Raw genomic sequence first — 15,955 nt, forward strand, 5'->3', positions numbered from 1 at the left:
AGGACGCCCAGCCCGAGAGGGCACTGCCCCCCCCGGACAGGACCAGGGCCCTGATCCTGCCCCCCCGCATGGGGGAACTGCTCTCTGCGGGCAACAGCGCGGGGGGGGGCTCAGCTCGAGGGGGGGGGGGCTGGTCCCTCAGAATTAGCCCCGGGGGGGGCACTGTGCTGGGGGGGGGGCTGCTGGACAAGGGGGGCAGAGGCCGGCGGGGGCCCAGCGCCTGGGGTGGGGGGCGGGGGCACACGCCCCGTGTCACAAAGCACGAGCGGAGGGGCGGAGCTCTCAGTGTGTGTGTGTGTGTGCGTGTGTCTTTAGCGCCGCCCCGCCCGACATCTCTATGGTCCATCTCGGGGAAGAGCGGCTGCGTGAGCGACCCTCCGCGATCCCACAATGCATTGCTGCACAGCCACACACGTGTCAGTGCCCGATGGTAAGCGCCTGGCTCGGTAAGCACTTCCGGTTACACCCTTTCCGCTTCCGTGTGACGGTCCGGGGGGGGGGAGCGACGCGATGCGCCTGCGCGCCAGCTGGGGCTGGCCGGCCCCGCTCCTTTGCGCATGCGGCGCTGAAGGGAGGCTCCGGGGAAGCCTTGGCGCCTGCGCAGCTGGAGAGGAGGGCGGGTGGCCGGGAGGGGAGCGGGTCCTTGCGCGCTTGCGCAGTGTGCGCCTAGCGGTGGTGGGGGTGAGAGGAGCTCGGAGGCGCTTGGTGAGTAGCAAGGGGCACTTGGGGGTGGCCCCCCCCCCGGGCTGGGGCGGGCTCCGTCCTCCTGCTCCCCCCGGGGACTCGGGAAGGTCCCCCCGGGAGCAGCCCCTCCCCCTCAGCCTCCCGTCTCTAGAGCGCTCTGCGGGGGGGGGGGCTCCTCTGGGGAGCTGGCTGGGGGGGGCCTCGGGGGCAGCCAGCTGTGGGAAGGGGGCGGGGTGCTGGGGAGGGGGCCGGCTGGGGAAGGAGGGGGGCTGGCGGGGGGGGTTGGCTGGGGAAGGAGGGGGGCTGGTGGGGGGGGGAGCCGCCTGGGGGGGTGAGGGGGGGGATATCGGTTATTGAAACTGCCCTGGGACTCCTGTTTCCCAGGCGAGCTGTTTTCAGAAAGCAGCTGCTGGCCTGGGGCTTTCGGTCGGTCGGGGGTAAATAACGGCTGGCAGCTGAGTCTGTTCGCTTGCAAGCGAATGTGGACGCTGTGATGCGCTGCCCAGCTCCTGTCTTGCACCCATCCCTGTGTAAAGAGCAACAGAGGGTCCGGTGGCACCTGTAAGACTAACAGACGTATTGGGAGCATAAGCGTTGGTGGGTGAACGCCCACTTCGTCAGACGCATGAAGTGGACAGTCACCCACGAACGCTTATGCTCCCAATACTGCTGTTAGTCTTAAAGGTGCCACCGGACCCTCTGTTGCTTTGTACAGATTCAAACTAACACGGTTACCCCTCGGATACTTGACATCGCTGTGTAGTGTCTCTAGAAAACCCTTAGGCTTTGTCTGCACACCGAAGGTGTGCTGCCTTAACTACACCCCTGTAGCTAAATCAGTACAGCCACCTATTGTGAGTATAGTTACACCAGTATAAATATACCGTTGCAGCTTAATCTTATATGGGGAGGGGAATAAGCTTTACCAATAGAAGCATATTTATACCAGTATAACTATCCTCACTATGGTTGGTACTAGTATAACTATAGTATTGGCCCAGAAATCACACCCCTAACCAACACCGTTATACCAATACCAAAACTGTGAGCAAGCTTGAAGCCATGTCTAAACTATACTATACCAGCAAAGCGCTCCCAGTGTGACACAGCTTATACTGACAAAGCACATTTTTACTGATCTAGCTTATTCCACATACACTCAAACAAAACCAATAAACGTGCAGTTATGGCAGTATAACCCTATCTGTCTTAGCGGCTTCTTCCAGTACACGGGTCAAGGATCGCACCTCTGTCCAACATAGCTATTCTGGCAGAAGTCTATAGTGTAGACATGGCCTTTGAAAAAAGTACATCTCTGCATGAGTTCCTGGGCATTGGGGATAGTCTTATATGTTCTTAAATTTGATTAAAAGCAAGGGTGGCTACCTTGTATTGGAATAGCAGTGGTGACTCTGGAAAGAGGCTAGGACTTTTCAGCTTGGAAAAGAGGAGACTAAGGGGGGATATGATAGAGGTATATAAAATCATGAGTGATGTGGAGAAAGTGAATAAGGAAAAGTTATTTACTTGTTCCCATAATATAAGAACTAGGGGCCACCAAATGAAATTAATGGGCAGCAGGTTTAAAACAAATAAAAGGAAGTTCTTCACACAGCGCACAGTCAACTTGTGGAACTTCTTGCCAGAGGAGGTTGTGAAGGCTAGGACTATAACAGGGTTTAAAAGAGAGCTGGATAAATTCATGGAGGTTAAGTCCATGAATGGCTATTAGCCAGGATAGGTAAGGAATGGTGTCCCTAGCCTCTGTTTGTCAGAGGGTGTTGATGGATGGCAGGAGAGAGATCACTTGATCATTGCCTGTTAGGTTCACTCCTCTCCCCCTCACACATGCATGCACTCACACAAGACTTAGGGAAGTTGCTAAATTTATGGATGATTGACCCTGTAAAATGATCTGACATGCCATCTGATTTATAGACTGGCCCCAAGTTTCAGGAAGGAGGAGAAGTTGTGGGTTAATAGTTACTCACCTGAACTGTCCATGGAGAATTGATAGGTAATGGTACTGAAGATTTTGATTGGGATATCTTTGTGTTTTTCTTTGCTTGTGGAGGAGATTCTAATCATTTTCAGTAGTTTCCATCTGGCAGGCACATAAATAGTTGTAAAAAGAACAGGAGTACTTGTGGCACCTTAGAGACTAACAAATTTATTAGAGCATAAGCTTTCGTGGGCTACAACCCACTTCTTCGGATGCTGTAGTCCATGAAAGCTTATGCTCTAATAAATTTGTTAGTCTCTAAGGTGCCACAAGTACTCCTGTTCTTTTTGCGGATACAGACTAACATGGCTGCTACTCTGAAACCTGTCATAAATAGTAGTTCTGTGCAGTAACCACCCAGTGTCCTTGTAAAGACACTTTCCGTCTAAGAGTTGAAATATGTTTTGGTTGCTTGCTGTGTTACGGGGCTGTTGTATGGATCAGGGTTTTCTGCCCCAGGACATGCTATTCTAAGTTTAAGGAAGGATAGAAACTTTTTCCTCCCAATAAATGAGCCCTACTGATGCCTGCATTTATACAGTTGTGAAATGATTTAACAAAACCCATTTATTTTATTTCTCTGGACATGCGTTGGTTTAATTCCATTCAGTGTGAGACTGTTCAGAGTTTCTCTGTGCTGAGAAACAGTAGAGCTTAAGTGGGTGGGAGTATCTTGTTGATTGAATAACTTAATGAATTATATGATATTGGTTTCTAATTAAACTAGATAAGGGTTAAGGTTCATTGGCTGGGGGTATGTGGGTAAACTTGTCCTGCTGCCGCATATGCTGTGTCTATCTTATGTGGATAGAGGACTTCAGTCCCCAGGACTCTCAAGCATTAAAATCACACATGCAACAGTAGAACGACTATAAGTATTATCCAGCAAACAGGCTTGTCTCCATGTGGTGGTAAGCGTCTTGTGGACCCTTTTTAATGTCCATCTGGGCAGAAGCGTTTTCCATTTAGTGTCTCATGGTCAAATTGGTCCTTGTGCTACACGACTGGGGTCAGTTGTCATTGATGGGTGTGATCCCAAGTCATGGTATGAGCTTGACATAAGACCATTATCCCCATTTCCCTCCCACTTTTGAGATCAGCAGTGATAACTTGTCCCACTCAGTTCTGACCTGTGCTTTTCAGGTGACTATTATTTGGCTCTGGTGTCTCATTGAAATTTAGCCTCTGCGAAGTTTAATTGAATCTTTACCCGCTCGCCTGCTAACTGAACCCAATCACCTGTTCAGAACGTCTTCTGACTCTGCACTAAGTTTTTTGTATTGTTAACCTGGTCAAGTTGCATAGGAGCCAAAAATACCCAGAGCATGGTAGGAAGCTAGTGGACTGGCACAGGACTGGCAGTGGGGTATCCCTGAATTCTTTTTCCAGCTCTGATATTAATGTTGGGCAAATCATTTTGCCTCTTGGGCTCAGTTTCCCCTCTCTGAAATGGTTGTATGTGCTCTGAGTACGGGGTTGTTCTAGATTTTCAAGTGCTCAGTGTCTTCTGTCTTGACCGGTGTTTCAAGGTACTTATGTGGCCCACATCACCGTAGTATCTGAGTGCCTCACAGCACCCTTGTGAGGCAGGGGAGTGCTATTATCCTCATTTCACAGGTGGGAAACTGAGGCAGGGAGCTGAAGTGAGTTGCCCAGGCTCACACAGGGAGTCTCTGGCAGAACTGGGAATTGAAGGCTTGAATTGTAGGCTAGTGCCCTAACCAGTGGACCATCCTTCCCCTCCATATAGATAGCTGTATTTTACTTAGTAGAACCTCACTGTTTGCCCTGTTGCTCATTAAATTGAACTTTTTTTTTTTCTGTACATTTTTTTAAGAGACATCAGAGCAAAAAGTTCTGACGGGGAGACGAAATGGCTGACAAGAGGCGCCTGGCGTACTCCATCATCCAGTTCCTACATGACCAGCTACAGAATGGGGGTCTCTCTCCTGATGCCCAGGAGAGCTTAGAAGGTAAGTGGGTGGGTGTCTTCCCTGCGCATGCCTTCTAGAGCAGAGGTTTGCTCCAGGGCTCTTGGGCAATCCAAGCAGATCATTCCTTACTACCTGCCTCCTGTTCAGCTGTACAATTCCTGTGGTGCTGTAGTCCCTAAGCCTCCCTAATCGATGAAGTGAAATCTTAGTGAGAAGGGAACCCAAAATGTTAAGCAGCCAGACAAGAGAACGACTTTCCTGCTAGCCTCTTCCAGGAGAAGCACAGGCTAACCCAGGAAAGGAATCTATCTATCTATATATCTATATCTACGGCAATTGAAATTTACCCTGATCCAAATCTGAGACTTGCTATGTTGGGGCTTAGAGAAGGGCTTGTCTGCGGGGAGCAATACGTCCTATGGAAGTGTGATTTCTAAAGTGCGCTAATATGCTGGGCATTCACAGGTCCGTGTAGAACCTGCAGGTGTGCACTGAATGTTTCCTAGTGTGCTTTAATGTATTTGTTGCTCACCAGCAAGGTGTGCACGGACCAATTAATGCACGACACGTTCGTGCGCTTTAGAAATCCCACCCCATGGTGCACATTATCCCACTGTGTAGACAAAGCCCTAAGTCTCAAAATGCGCTGCAAGACTGAGAGGTCAGGGAGCTTCTGTACAATGCAATGCTAAAAATGAATGCCTTCTACTTGTTGGAAGCTTTCCAACCCTGATGTTAAGAACCTTCCCCGTGGGCGACCCTGGGTATTACTATGGGAGGGCTGTGCCAGCGATAGGAGCATATGGCCCTTCACCCAAATGCAGCACACACCGAGACTAGTTGAAAGAGAGGGTCCAGCCAGAGCCAGGATAGGGAGTGACCGTTGTATGCAAAGGAGAAGTAAAGAAGGTTCCTTGAAGCATGGAAAAATTATTTCAAGTGCGGGATGCTGTGTATATAAAGGTACAAGGTAGGGGGGCTCTGCTAGGCTGAACTCTTCCAGCATGTCCTTAGGTCCGTCCTTAATGCACCGTCCTTGACCCAGGACTGGGAACGTTGGTAGGTAATGACATGTGAAAGAGGGGGCAGGAGCCAGCGTCAGAGGAGTATCAGAGGGGTAGCCGTGTTCGTCTGGATCTGTAAAAGCAGCAAAGAGTCCTGTGGCACCTTATAGACTAACAGACGTATAGGAGCATGAGCTTTCATGGGTGAATACCCACTTCTTCGGATGCATGTGTTAGAGGTGTTGCCCATTTTGCTTTGTATCTCTGGTATTGCCAGTGTATAGCCAGAGAGGCTACAGTGAGCAGCTCAAAGAGCTAGTAAGGAGCAATTAACTCCCTGCATTTAAGTTTTTTAAAAACATGCAAATGATAATTCAGCACTTCAGATGCTGCGTGTGCTTGCAGGAGTGTAGATCTGCTTTGCCATCTGTGGGCAATATTGATTTTTTTCCTCCCTAAAATCATCTGAGACTATGGGGAGGTTGCCCTTGTGACTCACTCTAGAAGCTCTGTCTTTGGAGCCAAGGTTTGCACATCTCCATTAAGTGTGTTGGGAAAACACCGGCATGTAAGATACTGTGCCAGCTTCAGCGAGATAATGTTCATTCCAGCACCTGCTTGCCACTGTAGCCAAAGGACTGCTGCAGTCTTCTGATCCGTTAGAATCTGCCTTGTGCTCAACAGCTAATGGCTTGTGCATGAGGTTTCAGATGCTCTAATCAACGCAGTGTTATCCTTGATGTAAGGAAAGATGGCCTTTTGTGGCTAAGGTACTGGACTGGGATCCAGGAGATTTGGGTTCAGTTCTTAGCCTTGCCACAGACTCCCTAGGTGACCTTGGACAAGTTACTAAATCGCTCCATGCCTCAGTTTCTCCATTTATAAAACTGGGATCGTTCTTTCACAGACGTTGTATGGATAAATTCGTTTGTTTCTGAGGCTGTCAGATACTACAGGGATGGGGCCATATAAGTACCTAGCTAGAAATGTTTTGCCTACACAACTGCAACTCCATTAGGGTTACTTTTGTGTTCACATACCTTGTAAACTTTGCAATTCTCTTTATTTCTAAATGGTTTTTTTTTCTCTTGTGGTTCCACGTTTCTCTTCCAATTGGCAACCTGTCCTAAAATAACTTTGCCCTTCTAAATTATTTCTTTGTCATACTTTTGCTTCCGTAGCTCCTTTCATTGAAGGGCCCCTCCCTAAACACTTTAGCAAACATTAATCCTTGCAATACCCTTGAAAGGGACTTAATGTCCCTATTTTACAGATGAGGAAACAGGCAGAGAGGTGAAATGATTTGCCCTAGGTGTCTCTCACGCCTAGTAACAGATCTGGGAATAAAACCCCATAGTCCTAGGCACTCTCAACTGTTCCACACTACCACTCCATAGCTAGATTATGCCCCAATATGTAATCTGCTTCATATACATTTATATTTCTGATATCTTCATAAATTCAGACTCCACTGGAGGGAGGGAATGACACAAATAGGTGTTTAGAGCATGTGGGGAATGTTAAATGCTCACCTTCCTTCCCACCCAGTTGCTATCCAGTGCCTGGAGACTGCTTTTGGAGTATCCATGGAAGACCAGGATCTGGTTGTGTCTCAAACGCTCCCTGAAATTTTTGAAGCTGCTACAGGAAAGGTTTGTGTCCTACAGACTTCTCTGATCTACTAATGAAAATCATTGTCTAAGCTCAAGGTATTTATTAATAATATTAGAGATCTGAGATTTCACCTAAAACGGTGGAAAGCTACCCATTGTGTTTAGTTTCACAGCTGTGTCGCCCCGTTGGGGGAGTCAAAAGCTGGAAGCATTTAACTCTTAAAGGTGCAGTGTCAGGGAAATTAGAGCTCTGGTTTGTAGTAATTGCCAATGATAAAGCACAGCTTTCTTCTTCTTCTTTGATATTATAAGGAGCCTCATTACGTCAGAACAAATTCTGAGCCAGTCACCCCCTCGGAAGAAGACATGGCTGAAGCTGAAAGACTTAAGACTGAAGGTAACCACATACTGGGCTGGTATATTGAGAGGGGAAAGATAACACGGTATATACAGCATAGGCAACTAACAACGAAGGAGGCAGGCAGGCTTAACTCAAAAAGTATCTGAAGGTCTATGCAGCAAGAAGGAAGAGGAATTGTGAGGGGCGATGTAATTAGGGGCAGTGGGGTGGAATTAAGAACGGGTTCATCTCTGTGTATACCCATGGGGAGTCAGAGAATGCTCCACCCGTGTGGGCGATTCACCCGTTTTTATGCTCCGATGAAAGAGCGTGCCTTTGTCTGGCTAGTTCCCCGGAGTGCTGCTGAAGCAGAAGGGTGCTGGAATGTTGTTCAGACTGTATGTATAGGAACTGCTTCCACCACCTAAAGGCAGCACCCTCTGCGTGGGCATCTGGCAGCTCCTCGGCAGGCTCTCACGCAGGAGGGGCAGAATCCTATGTTCAACTAAAACTGCAGAAGTGTATTTCGGTGGCAGAATGTAGTGGCTCCAGTTGGAATCTAGCTAGGAGACCCCGTTAGTGTTCGCTCTGATCATTGCATCCTGGAAAAGAACACGTTGACTGGAACATGGCAAACATGCGCGCGGTTTTCTTCTCGACTGTAACCCCTTTTCCCGCATGCTCATCCTGGAAGAAAGTGAAACTCTCCCCACTCTGCAGCACCCCTAGTGGCCAGTTAGAGCAGTGCTGCCTGGCTCAGTGAATCTGGGGATGGAGACTGAAAGCTCTATGGCGATTGTGAGCTTGAAAGATGCTGAAGGGAAATTAATGAGGGAGCCTGCAGGATCCCTTCTGAAATGGCTGTGGTTAGCTTGGAAGCCCAATAATGCCAAAAGACCTACAGTTTCCTTGCTGGAGACTTCTCCCTGCACTGTTTGCTGAGCAGATCTCCCAGTTGTTCATATTCTGAGGCAGCAGTTCTCAGCCAGGTGGCCGAGGCCCCCCGGGGGGCTGTGAGCAGGTTTCAGGGGGGCTGTGAGCAGGTTTCAGGGGGTCTGCCAAGCAGGGCCAGCATCAGATTCACTGGGGCCCAGAGCAGAAAGCTGAAGCCGTGCTGCCCAAGCCCCTGAGCGACTTAGCTTCACTGGGCGCCCTGTGACCCGGGACCCCAGGCAGTTGCCCTTCTTGCTACCCCCAATGCTGGCTCTAGCTTTTATATGCAGAACACAGTTGGTGTAGCACAGGTGGGCTGTGGAGTTTTTATAGCATGTTTGGGGGACCTCAGAAAGAAAAAGGTTGAGAACCTCTGTTCTAAGGGAGGTGCAGAAGGGTGGAGTTTTCAGCATATCTAAATGCTCCTTTTTGCATTATTTTTTAAGCAGAGACCAAGAAGAATTGAGACCCCGGCCCATTGCTCTAATTGCTTCATCTGTTTGACCTGTTGCAGAGACTTTTGTTTTTCTCTTTAGGTAATGAACAAATGAAGGCAGAAAACTTTGAAAGTGCTGTGTCTTTCTACGCAAAAGCAATTGAATTAAATCCATCAAATGCGGTATATTTTTGCAACAGGTACTGACAGTTAACTCTTTCGCTGCGGGTTTTTATATTCACATTCTTGTATTTTGAGCCTTGCCTCATTTTTCATTGTTTATGGGGCCCTCGCATGGTCAGACTCCTGATTTGAACCTTATCAGACTGTTCATTTATTGTTTGTCCTTTGTCTTTTGTAAACTTGTGCTGACGTGTTTTCCTTTGACTTCTGCCTGCCTTGTGGCACTGGCATCTCTAGGTAGGGCTGTTTTCCATATCCCTGTCCTATTAAGCACTTGATGAGATATATGGATACCAAGTAACACTGTCTGGCTCTACTCGAAAACCCCTTTGTAGCTGTGGCAGACAGCCCAGATTTGGAAGGATTGTGTTGATAATGGACGAAGCAACAAAACAAGATCTGATCTTTCAGAGGTTGAGGATTGAAGGCCTGGTTTTCAAGGAATTCAGCATGCAGTTGTGTGCACAAAATGCTGATCTAATGTTCACTGAAATCAATGGAAAGACACCCATTCACTTGGCTCAGAGCCTACGTGCCCAACTTATACTTACTGTTTGCATGGATACAAATGGCCATGTAATTAACCTAATTAGCCTCAATGCATGTCCAACTCTTTGGAAAAATCATTTCATAAGCTGGTTTCCCCTCCTGAATTTTGCCTGTATCATGTGACCATTGAGAGCTTGAGTTGAGGTGCTGATTACTTTCAATAGAAGTTGCAGGATTGAGGCATGAACAAGCATATTCCAGTATTTATATATGTATTTTTGCCTCCACCTGTGTATGTGTGTGATGGAGGGGGGAGGGGGGAAGACTGGGGGCGGGGGAAGAGCATAAACGTTATTTTGACCTGAGAAATCCAGGCATAGAGCTGTGATATCTTGTATTAAGAGATCAATTTCCATCCTGAACAATACCAATTTGAACAGATCTGCAAACTAGTAGACGCGTCTCCTTCACTCATCAGCCACCTCTGAGACAGCACAGGGGCGGAGCCATGCTCCATGATATGTTTGGGAGAGAAAATGAAGGAGGAGGATAGTGCATTCACCTGAAACTACAGGGGGCGCTTAGGATGGCAGTAGGTTGTTACCCAAGTTAGAATCTGAGCTGAAGTCAGGTTTTAAGTTTAAACCTTCCCTTGGGCGCTGAAGAGGGAGCATGAAGGGTGACGTTGATTGGCATATTCAGACCTAATAAGCTTCCTGGGCATTGCTTCCTCCCCTCTCTCCAGGGCGGCTGCTTACAGTAAATTAGGAAACTATGCTGGCGCCGTCAGAGACTGTGAGAGAGCTATCGGCATTGACCCGAACTACAGCAAAGCTTACGGCAGAATGGGGTAGGTACTGGCCACTGCTTTTTTATAAAGGTGTTGACTTCAAAATGAATGGCAAGTCCTGTGGTAATGATACTGGTAGTGGTGCTCTACTTCAGAATGCTAACTAGGGAATAGCCAGTGCTTAATGGTCTGTGGATCTTAGATATGTAACCTTCTATAACGGTCCTTTATTTTATGTCCCCTCTCAACAGCTTAGCCCTCTCCAGTTTAAACAAACACGCAGAAGCTGTCATTTACTATAAAAAAGCCCTGGAGTTGGATCCAGACAATGAAACGTACAAATCAAACCTTAAAATAGCCGAACAGAAAATGAAAGAAACCCCTAGTCCAGTAAGTTTTTTCCTGTTCTGTTTGAGAGCCAAGCCAAGAATTATGCTGTGTTGGGGGGAGAAAAATAAATGTCTTCATTGTGCTACTTTAAAGCGTTACTGACCAGCTGTAACTGCTACATTAATGTCTCTCGGGATCTGACAGGGCGTTGTTAACGTGGGTTAAGTCTGGAATATAGGTGTACTGTATAAGGTGGTAATGGTGGGGCGGAGTAGGGGAAAAGGAAGTTTATAACCCAATTAAAACCCAGTTAAAATAACTTCCCTGCAGCGCTGTGAACCCAAACACAGCAGCACTGGGCTTATCTGGAAAATGCCTAGAAAAAGTGAAACTAAAAAGCAGAGTTTCACAGCCCTAAATAATGTTTACTCTCTTATTGCATTTTAACCATGAAACTCTGTGTTCATTGGTTCTCATTAGTAGGAAGGAAGGAGGTCTTTGAAGTATGTTTTCTTATCTTGATGGCCTTTTTTAAAAGGGACAAACTTCAGAGGGAAAAATATCCTTGATCACACTCAGTTTTCAGGCCAGAGTATTTAGAGTTTGACCGATTCTCATTTCCACTAAGGGCCCTTTACACTGGACTTCAGTGCAAATGAGAATTAGGCCCTTATGGCAAGAGTATAAATAAAGAACCTTAAGCAACAGTCACTCTTACCTTTTGTTTAGGGTTAAATCAGAAATCTGTGTACAGAATGATTTGCAGCTGTAGCGATGTTCTGGTTAAAGACATACACCTTTAGGTTAATGGCAGCATGCTGTGAACTGTACTGGAGGCAATGTTGTTGTTGTGCCTGTCTACATTTATATTTGGTTTCCTCCTTGCAGACTGGAGGCACAGGAGGATTTGATTTAGCTGGATTGCTGAATAACCCAGGCTTCATGAGCATGGTAAATTTGCACACATTAGATCCCAGCCAGCATGCATCTTGTCTGTGTATTTGGATGTAAGGAACGAAATGTATTGATGCGTGACCTTGGGAGTTCAGACATTTCACTAGCAGATCTGTTTTCATTTCATTCATCAAAGGATTGCTTTGAGGAGACTGAATTGAAGCTAAAGAGCCGGTTACTTACTCACAGGCTTTTCAGTGTGAGATGTGAGGATGTGATAGAGGCTCCCTGCTCTGCATGATCAGCCTTGTCTTGTGTGTTGTACTGTGTTTCTCTTATCGCTACTCTTCCTGTGAATATACCTTAGTTCCGCTGCCTTCACTCTGTGGAGTTGAATGGCACGACATCTGTATATCCACGCAGGCACTTCTTAAATAGGATGTAATCTTTTTCTTTTTAAATAGGCATCGAACCTCATGAACAATCCACAAGTACAACAGCTGTAAGTTCGATACCGTCTCGTATTTCTTCTTTGAATCACTCATTTGACTTTGTGCTTTGGTTGGCTGTTGGGGTACGGCTGAAGTGAGGTTCTGGTGGGTCCTGGGCTCATAAATGTGTATGAAGGCATTTAAAGCAACACGTTATTTTGTTCTGTGTACCAGTTATGTTCATTGTGGCTTGACATGCTAAGGACTTGTATAGTAAAGATGTGCAGAAAGGGGAGGGAAGGTGGCCTGGAGTTATCACACTGAGATGGGGCTCGGGAACTCAGGGTTTGATTCATTCTGCCATAGATTTCCTGCATCACTGGCGAGTCACTTCACCTCTGTCGCATTCCTCGTCTGTGAAATGGGATACTTTACTGCCTGTGAGCACAAATTCATGAGTGTTTGTGAGGTGCTCACATACTGTCAGGCCATAAACTACATAGATAAGCCTTTGTGACTCTTCTATTTATCCACTTTAAAGCACAATTACAGTTAGAAATGGGGTACTCTAACGGATTTTTGGGGATGCTATAATTTATTCTGACTTCCTGATCCCATTGGCTTGGCTTACAAGCCAAAGATCTGGTGTCACCATATGCAATTGGTTCTTTCTGCCTCTTCCATCATCATTGTGAATAGAGGCTCTGCAGTTGGAACTGAACTGCCAATTTTGTTAACGACACAAAAGGCAGGATAAGATCCATCTTGCACGCACATAGTTCCTCTGTCTTACATGAGTTGAAACACCTTTTGGCCTTCCAGTGTCCCCAGATCTGACTTGAAGAAACACAGTGAGCAGATTTCTTAATGCATTAGAACCTCCTGTATAAACCATGCATGCACAAGGCAGAATCTTCATATCTCTCAAGACAACAATAGCAGATACTGTAGCAAGGCCCATTATTACTAAGATCTTTACAATATCTATACTACAGCCCACTTGCTATTGTGCTGTTGATAACATCAATTAAATGAAACTGCAGCTGATGAAGTTAATACACAAATGGTGAATTAGAGAGGTTCTACTTTATGCAGCTTTTTGACCTTAAAGATCAGAAGGCAAGCGGCAGGGGTTTCAGTACGATTCTCCTGAACGTCTGGCCAAGCATTCAGCAGTAGAACTGAGGAGGGAGGGATTGGATTACGCTTAATCCCATAAGAAACTCTGGCTCTTCACACTAATTGTAGGAGCGCCTTAATTTAAATTTAATTCTAGCAAGCCAAAGCGTTTCCTCATTAATCATGAAACTGACATGCTTTGTGCTGACTTTCAAAAAAAAAAAAAAAAAAAAAAAGTAACTTTTGTGCCTACCAAAAAACTTGTAGTAAGTGAAATCTCCATCTCTCTTTATTCTGAGCAATAAATATTTCTTTGCAGAATGTCTGGGATGATTTCAGGTGGCCAGAATCCTATGGGAGCAGCAGGGGCCAGCCCTTCCCCGAACGACCTTGCCAGCCTTATCCAAGCGTAAGTCGAATGACTTTTTTCCACCTCTTGGAATAGTCAATAGGTGCATTTCAGTCGTCTTGATCAAAAGTCAAAGCTTCACTTACAACCAAGCACCTTCCAGAAAACTTTAGTCTCGCCCCCTGCCTTTCAGTAATATACCCCAACTTCTTTTCCTAAATAGAACAGGGGTGTCTCTTGTGCCGTGGGGAACTTAGTATCCCCTGGTCGCAGTGCTAGACTTCTCTGTGCTCCAAACTGCCCTGACGTTAGGGTGATCAGTTAGTAAGTGTCAGAAATCGGGACGGGGATAATAGGCACCTGTATCAGAGAGAGCCCCAAATATAGGGACTGTCCCTATATAATCGGGACATCTGGTCACCCGGCCTGACATGCGTGATGAGACCAATTGATTAGATGTGTCGCTTTCTCTCCTTCAGAGGTCAACAGTTTGCTCAGCAGATGCAGCAGCAGAATCCAGAGCTAATAGAACAGTTACGAAGTCAGATCAGGAGTCGAACCCCCAGTGCTAGCAACGAGGACCAGCAGGAATGAGAATACCAGGTGAGTTCATAAGCCCTACGTTATACAAGCCAGCTCTATTGAGCAGGGACTTACTTCTATGCTGGTTACTCAAGCTCCGTCTCATGTCTTTGGACAACCTACTTCACGCATTCTCTGTGCCTGTTTCCCTACTTGTAAAATGTGTGTGATAGCACCATACCTCAGAGAGACACTGAGGGTTAGTGGTTGTAAAGTGCTTTGAACTACTATAGAAGCACAAGGTGCTATTTACATGTCCCTTGCTGGCCATCAAACAAATAAGTCTCATCCTATGTGCAGAGGGGTTAGGAGAGGGCAATTTGAAAAACAAAAATCACAAATATGTCTTGTCTTCCTGTCTTTGCAGTGCTACCCATGGGAATTCTTCACTATAAAAAACTGGAAGCCATGTGTGTGTTGCCATTTCTCCAGTTGGAAAAGAGAGAAAAAGGAAAACAAACCAGAAAAAAAAAACTTTATATGACCTGCATGTTAAAGACAGATTCTCATTTTCTTCCCCTACCCCTGTGCCTGCCCCTAAATCCCTCTTTTCCCTCTGGAAGATCCAGCAAGCAGTAAACACAAACCAGCATCAATTGTCTTTCTAGAACTCAGAAAACCAACCACATTGTTACCTGCTACGTTGAGGATTTTAATCCGTTTTCAAGGACACAGCACTCTTCGCTGTAAGAAGCCTCTACCCTCCTGACCGGCTGCTTAAAAGGAGTGAACAGCTCCATTCCCCTTCTGACATCTTTTCATCATGTTGAAGAGACGCCAATGTTTAAACGCAATTAACCCATCGCAGCTCATTGAATCTCCTTGCACCCAACAGCTGGGTGTCAAAAAATTGCTTACGTTCACTGCATTTCTCATTCGGGTGCATAGCGATACTGCTGATGCGGTTTCTACACAGGAGATTAAGATGGTGGACATCTCTAAAGGCATTTGTGAGTGTAAGTGTATTTTGGGGCATGGGTTGCCTGGAGTAAGACCATTTTCTGTGACTCCTTCAAATTGAGCATTTTTGATACACTTTTTTCAGATCTTTTTTGCCAATAATGACACACTTTATCTAGTGTTTTAAAAAAAAATCATGGTTCTATCTTTGTCAGCTGTCCTCTGCGGTAGTTGTGGAGGGAGAAGATTTGACTCCTTTTAGTTCAAGTTTTTAGAAGTTTTAGTTTTTATTGTCTCTTGCGTGTGAGTGGTCTCAGAGATCAGAGCTTCTGTGATAGAGATGGGAGTTGCAGATACCCGTTTCAGAGGGGCTCGAGTTGCTGAAAACATGGGAATGTGAGTTGGTGGAATAAAACTGCTGTTTGGGTCCATAATATACTGACTGGTCACTAACTGTGGGACTGGCAAGGAGCTCTTATGCCTCAGTGTATTACAGGCAGGGTTGGGAGGGGACCCATGTAATTTATCAGAATAAATGTCCTGCATCTACCAGGACCTCTAATATTACCAAAATGATTCTGTAGTTCAGGCGCTCAGTAGCGGACTGACTTCAAAATGTGTAAGTGAATCCATTGCAAATTCCACTAGTCAAGCTCAGAGGGACTTTATAAACCTGAGGTTCAAGCTAGAGTAACTCAGAGAGTAGGAGGGGATGTGTGTGAAGTCTCATATTGCCAGGTGCAAGAAAAGCATCTAGTTTAAAGCTTGGTAGGTGTAAGAGATTAAAAAGCCTGGGGGATGAGTGAGGGGTGGGAAGTGTGCGTCCAAGTAAATAGGTTTTTGTTGTTGTTTTGATACCATCTGTAAACAACTTTTTTTAAATACTCTAACTGTGGTCACTGTAACTTGTGGAGAATAAAATACTTTGATGCTCTCTTTGTC

General features: G+C 46.2%; 1 protein-coding gene across 3 annotated transcripts; it reads left to right on the forward strand.

Annotated features, from left to right (window-relative positions):
* The first annotated feature begins 4 nt into the window (after positions 1 to 4).
* SGTA (small glutamine rich tetratricopeptide repeat co-chaperone alpha) lies at positions 5 to 15,947 on the forward strand. Of its 3 annotated transcripts, none has more exons than XM_065578504.1 (12): positions 5 to 430; positions 4,524 to 4,659; positions 7,173 to 7,276; positions 7,550 to 7,634; positions 9,047 to 9,146; positions 10,364 to 10,468; positions 10,660 to 10,798; positions 11,627 to 11,689; positions 12,097 to 12,134; positions 13,502 to 13,591; positions 14,011 to 14,134; positions 14,481 to 15,947. In XM_065578504.1, exons 2-11 carry the CDS (start codon positions 4,560 to 4,562, stop codon positions 14,123 to 14,125), a joined length of 939 nt encoding a protein of 312 aa, XP_065434576.1. In that variant the 5' UTR covers positions 5 to 430; positions 4,524 to 4,559; the 3' UTR covers positions 14,126 to 14,134; positions 14,481 to 15,947. The 3 variants fall into 3 exon arrangements, with proteins under 3 accessions (XP_065434576.1, XP_065434577.1, XP_065434575.1); XM_065578503.1 differs by lacking the exon at positions 5 to 430 and adding an exon at positions 573 to 705 and having other exon boundaries at positions 4,526 to 4,659; XM_065578505.1 differs by lacking the exons at positions 5 to 430; positions 11,627 to 11,689 and adding an exon at positions 572 to 705 and having other exon boundaries at positions 4,526 to 4,659.
* The last annotated feature ends 8 nt before the right edge of the window (positions 15,948 to 15,955 follow it).

This window comes from Chrysemys picta, chromosome 25 (assembly GCF_011386835.1).
Source record: "Chrysemys picta bellii isolate R12L10 chromosome 25, ASM1138683v2, whole genome shotgun sequence".
In the NCBI taxonomy this organism is placed as follows: domain Eukaryota; kingdom Metazoa; phylum Chordata; order Testudines; family Emydidae; genus Chrysemys; species Chrysemys picta.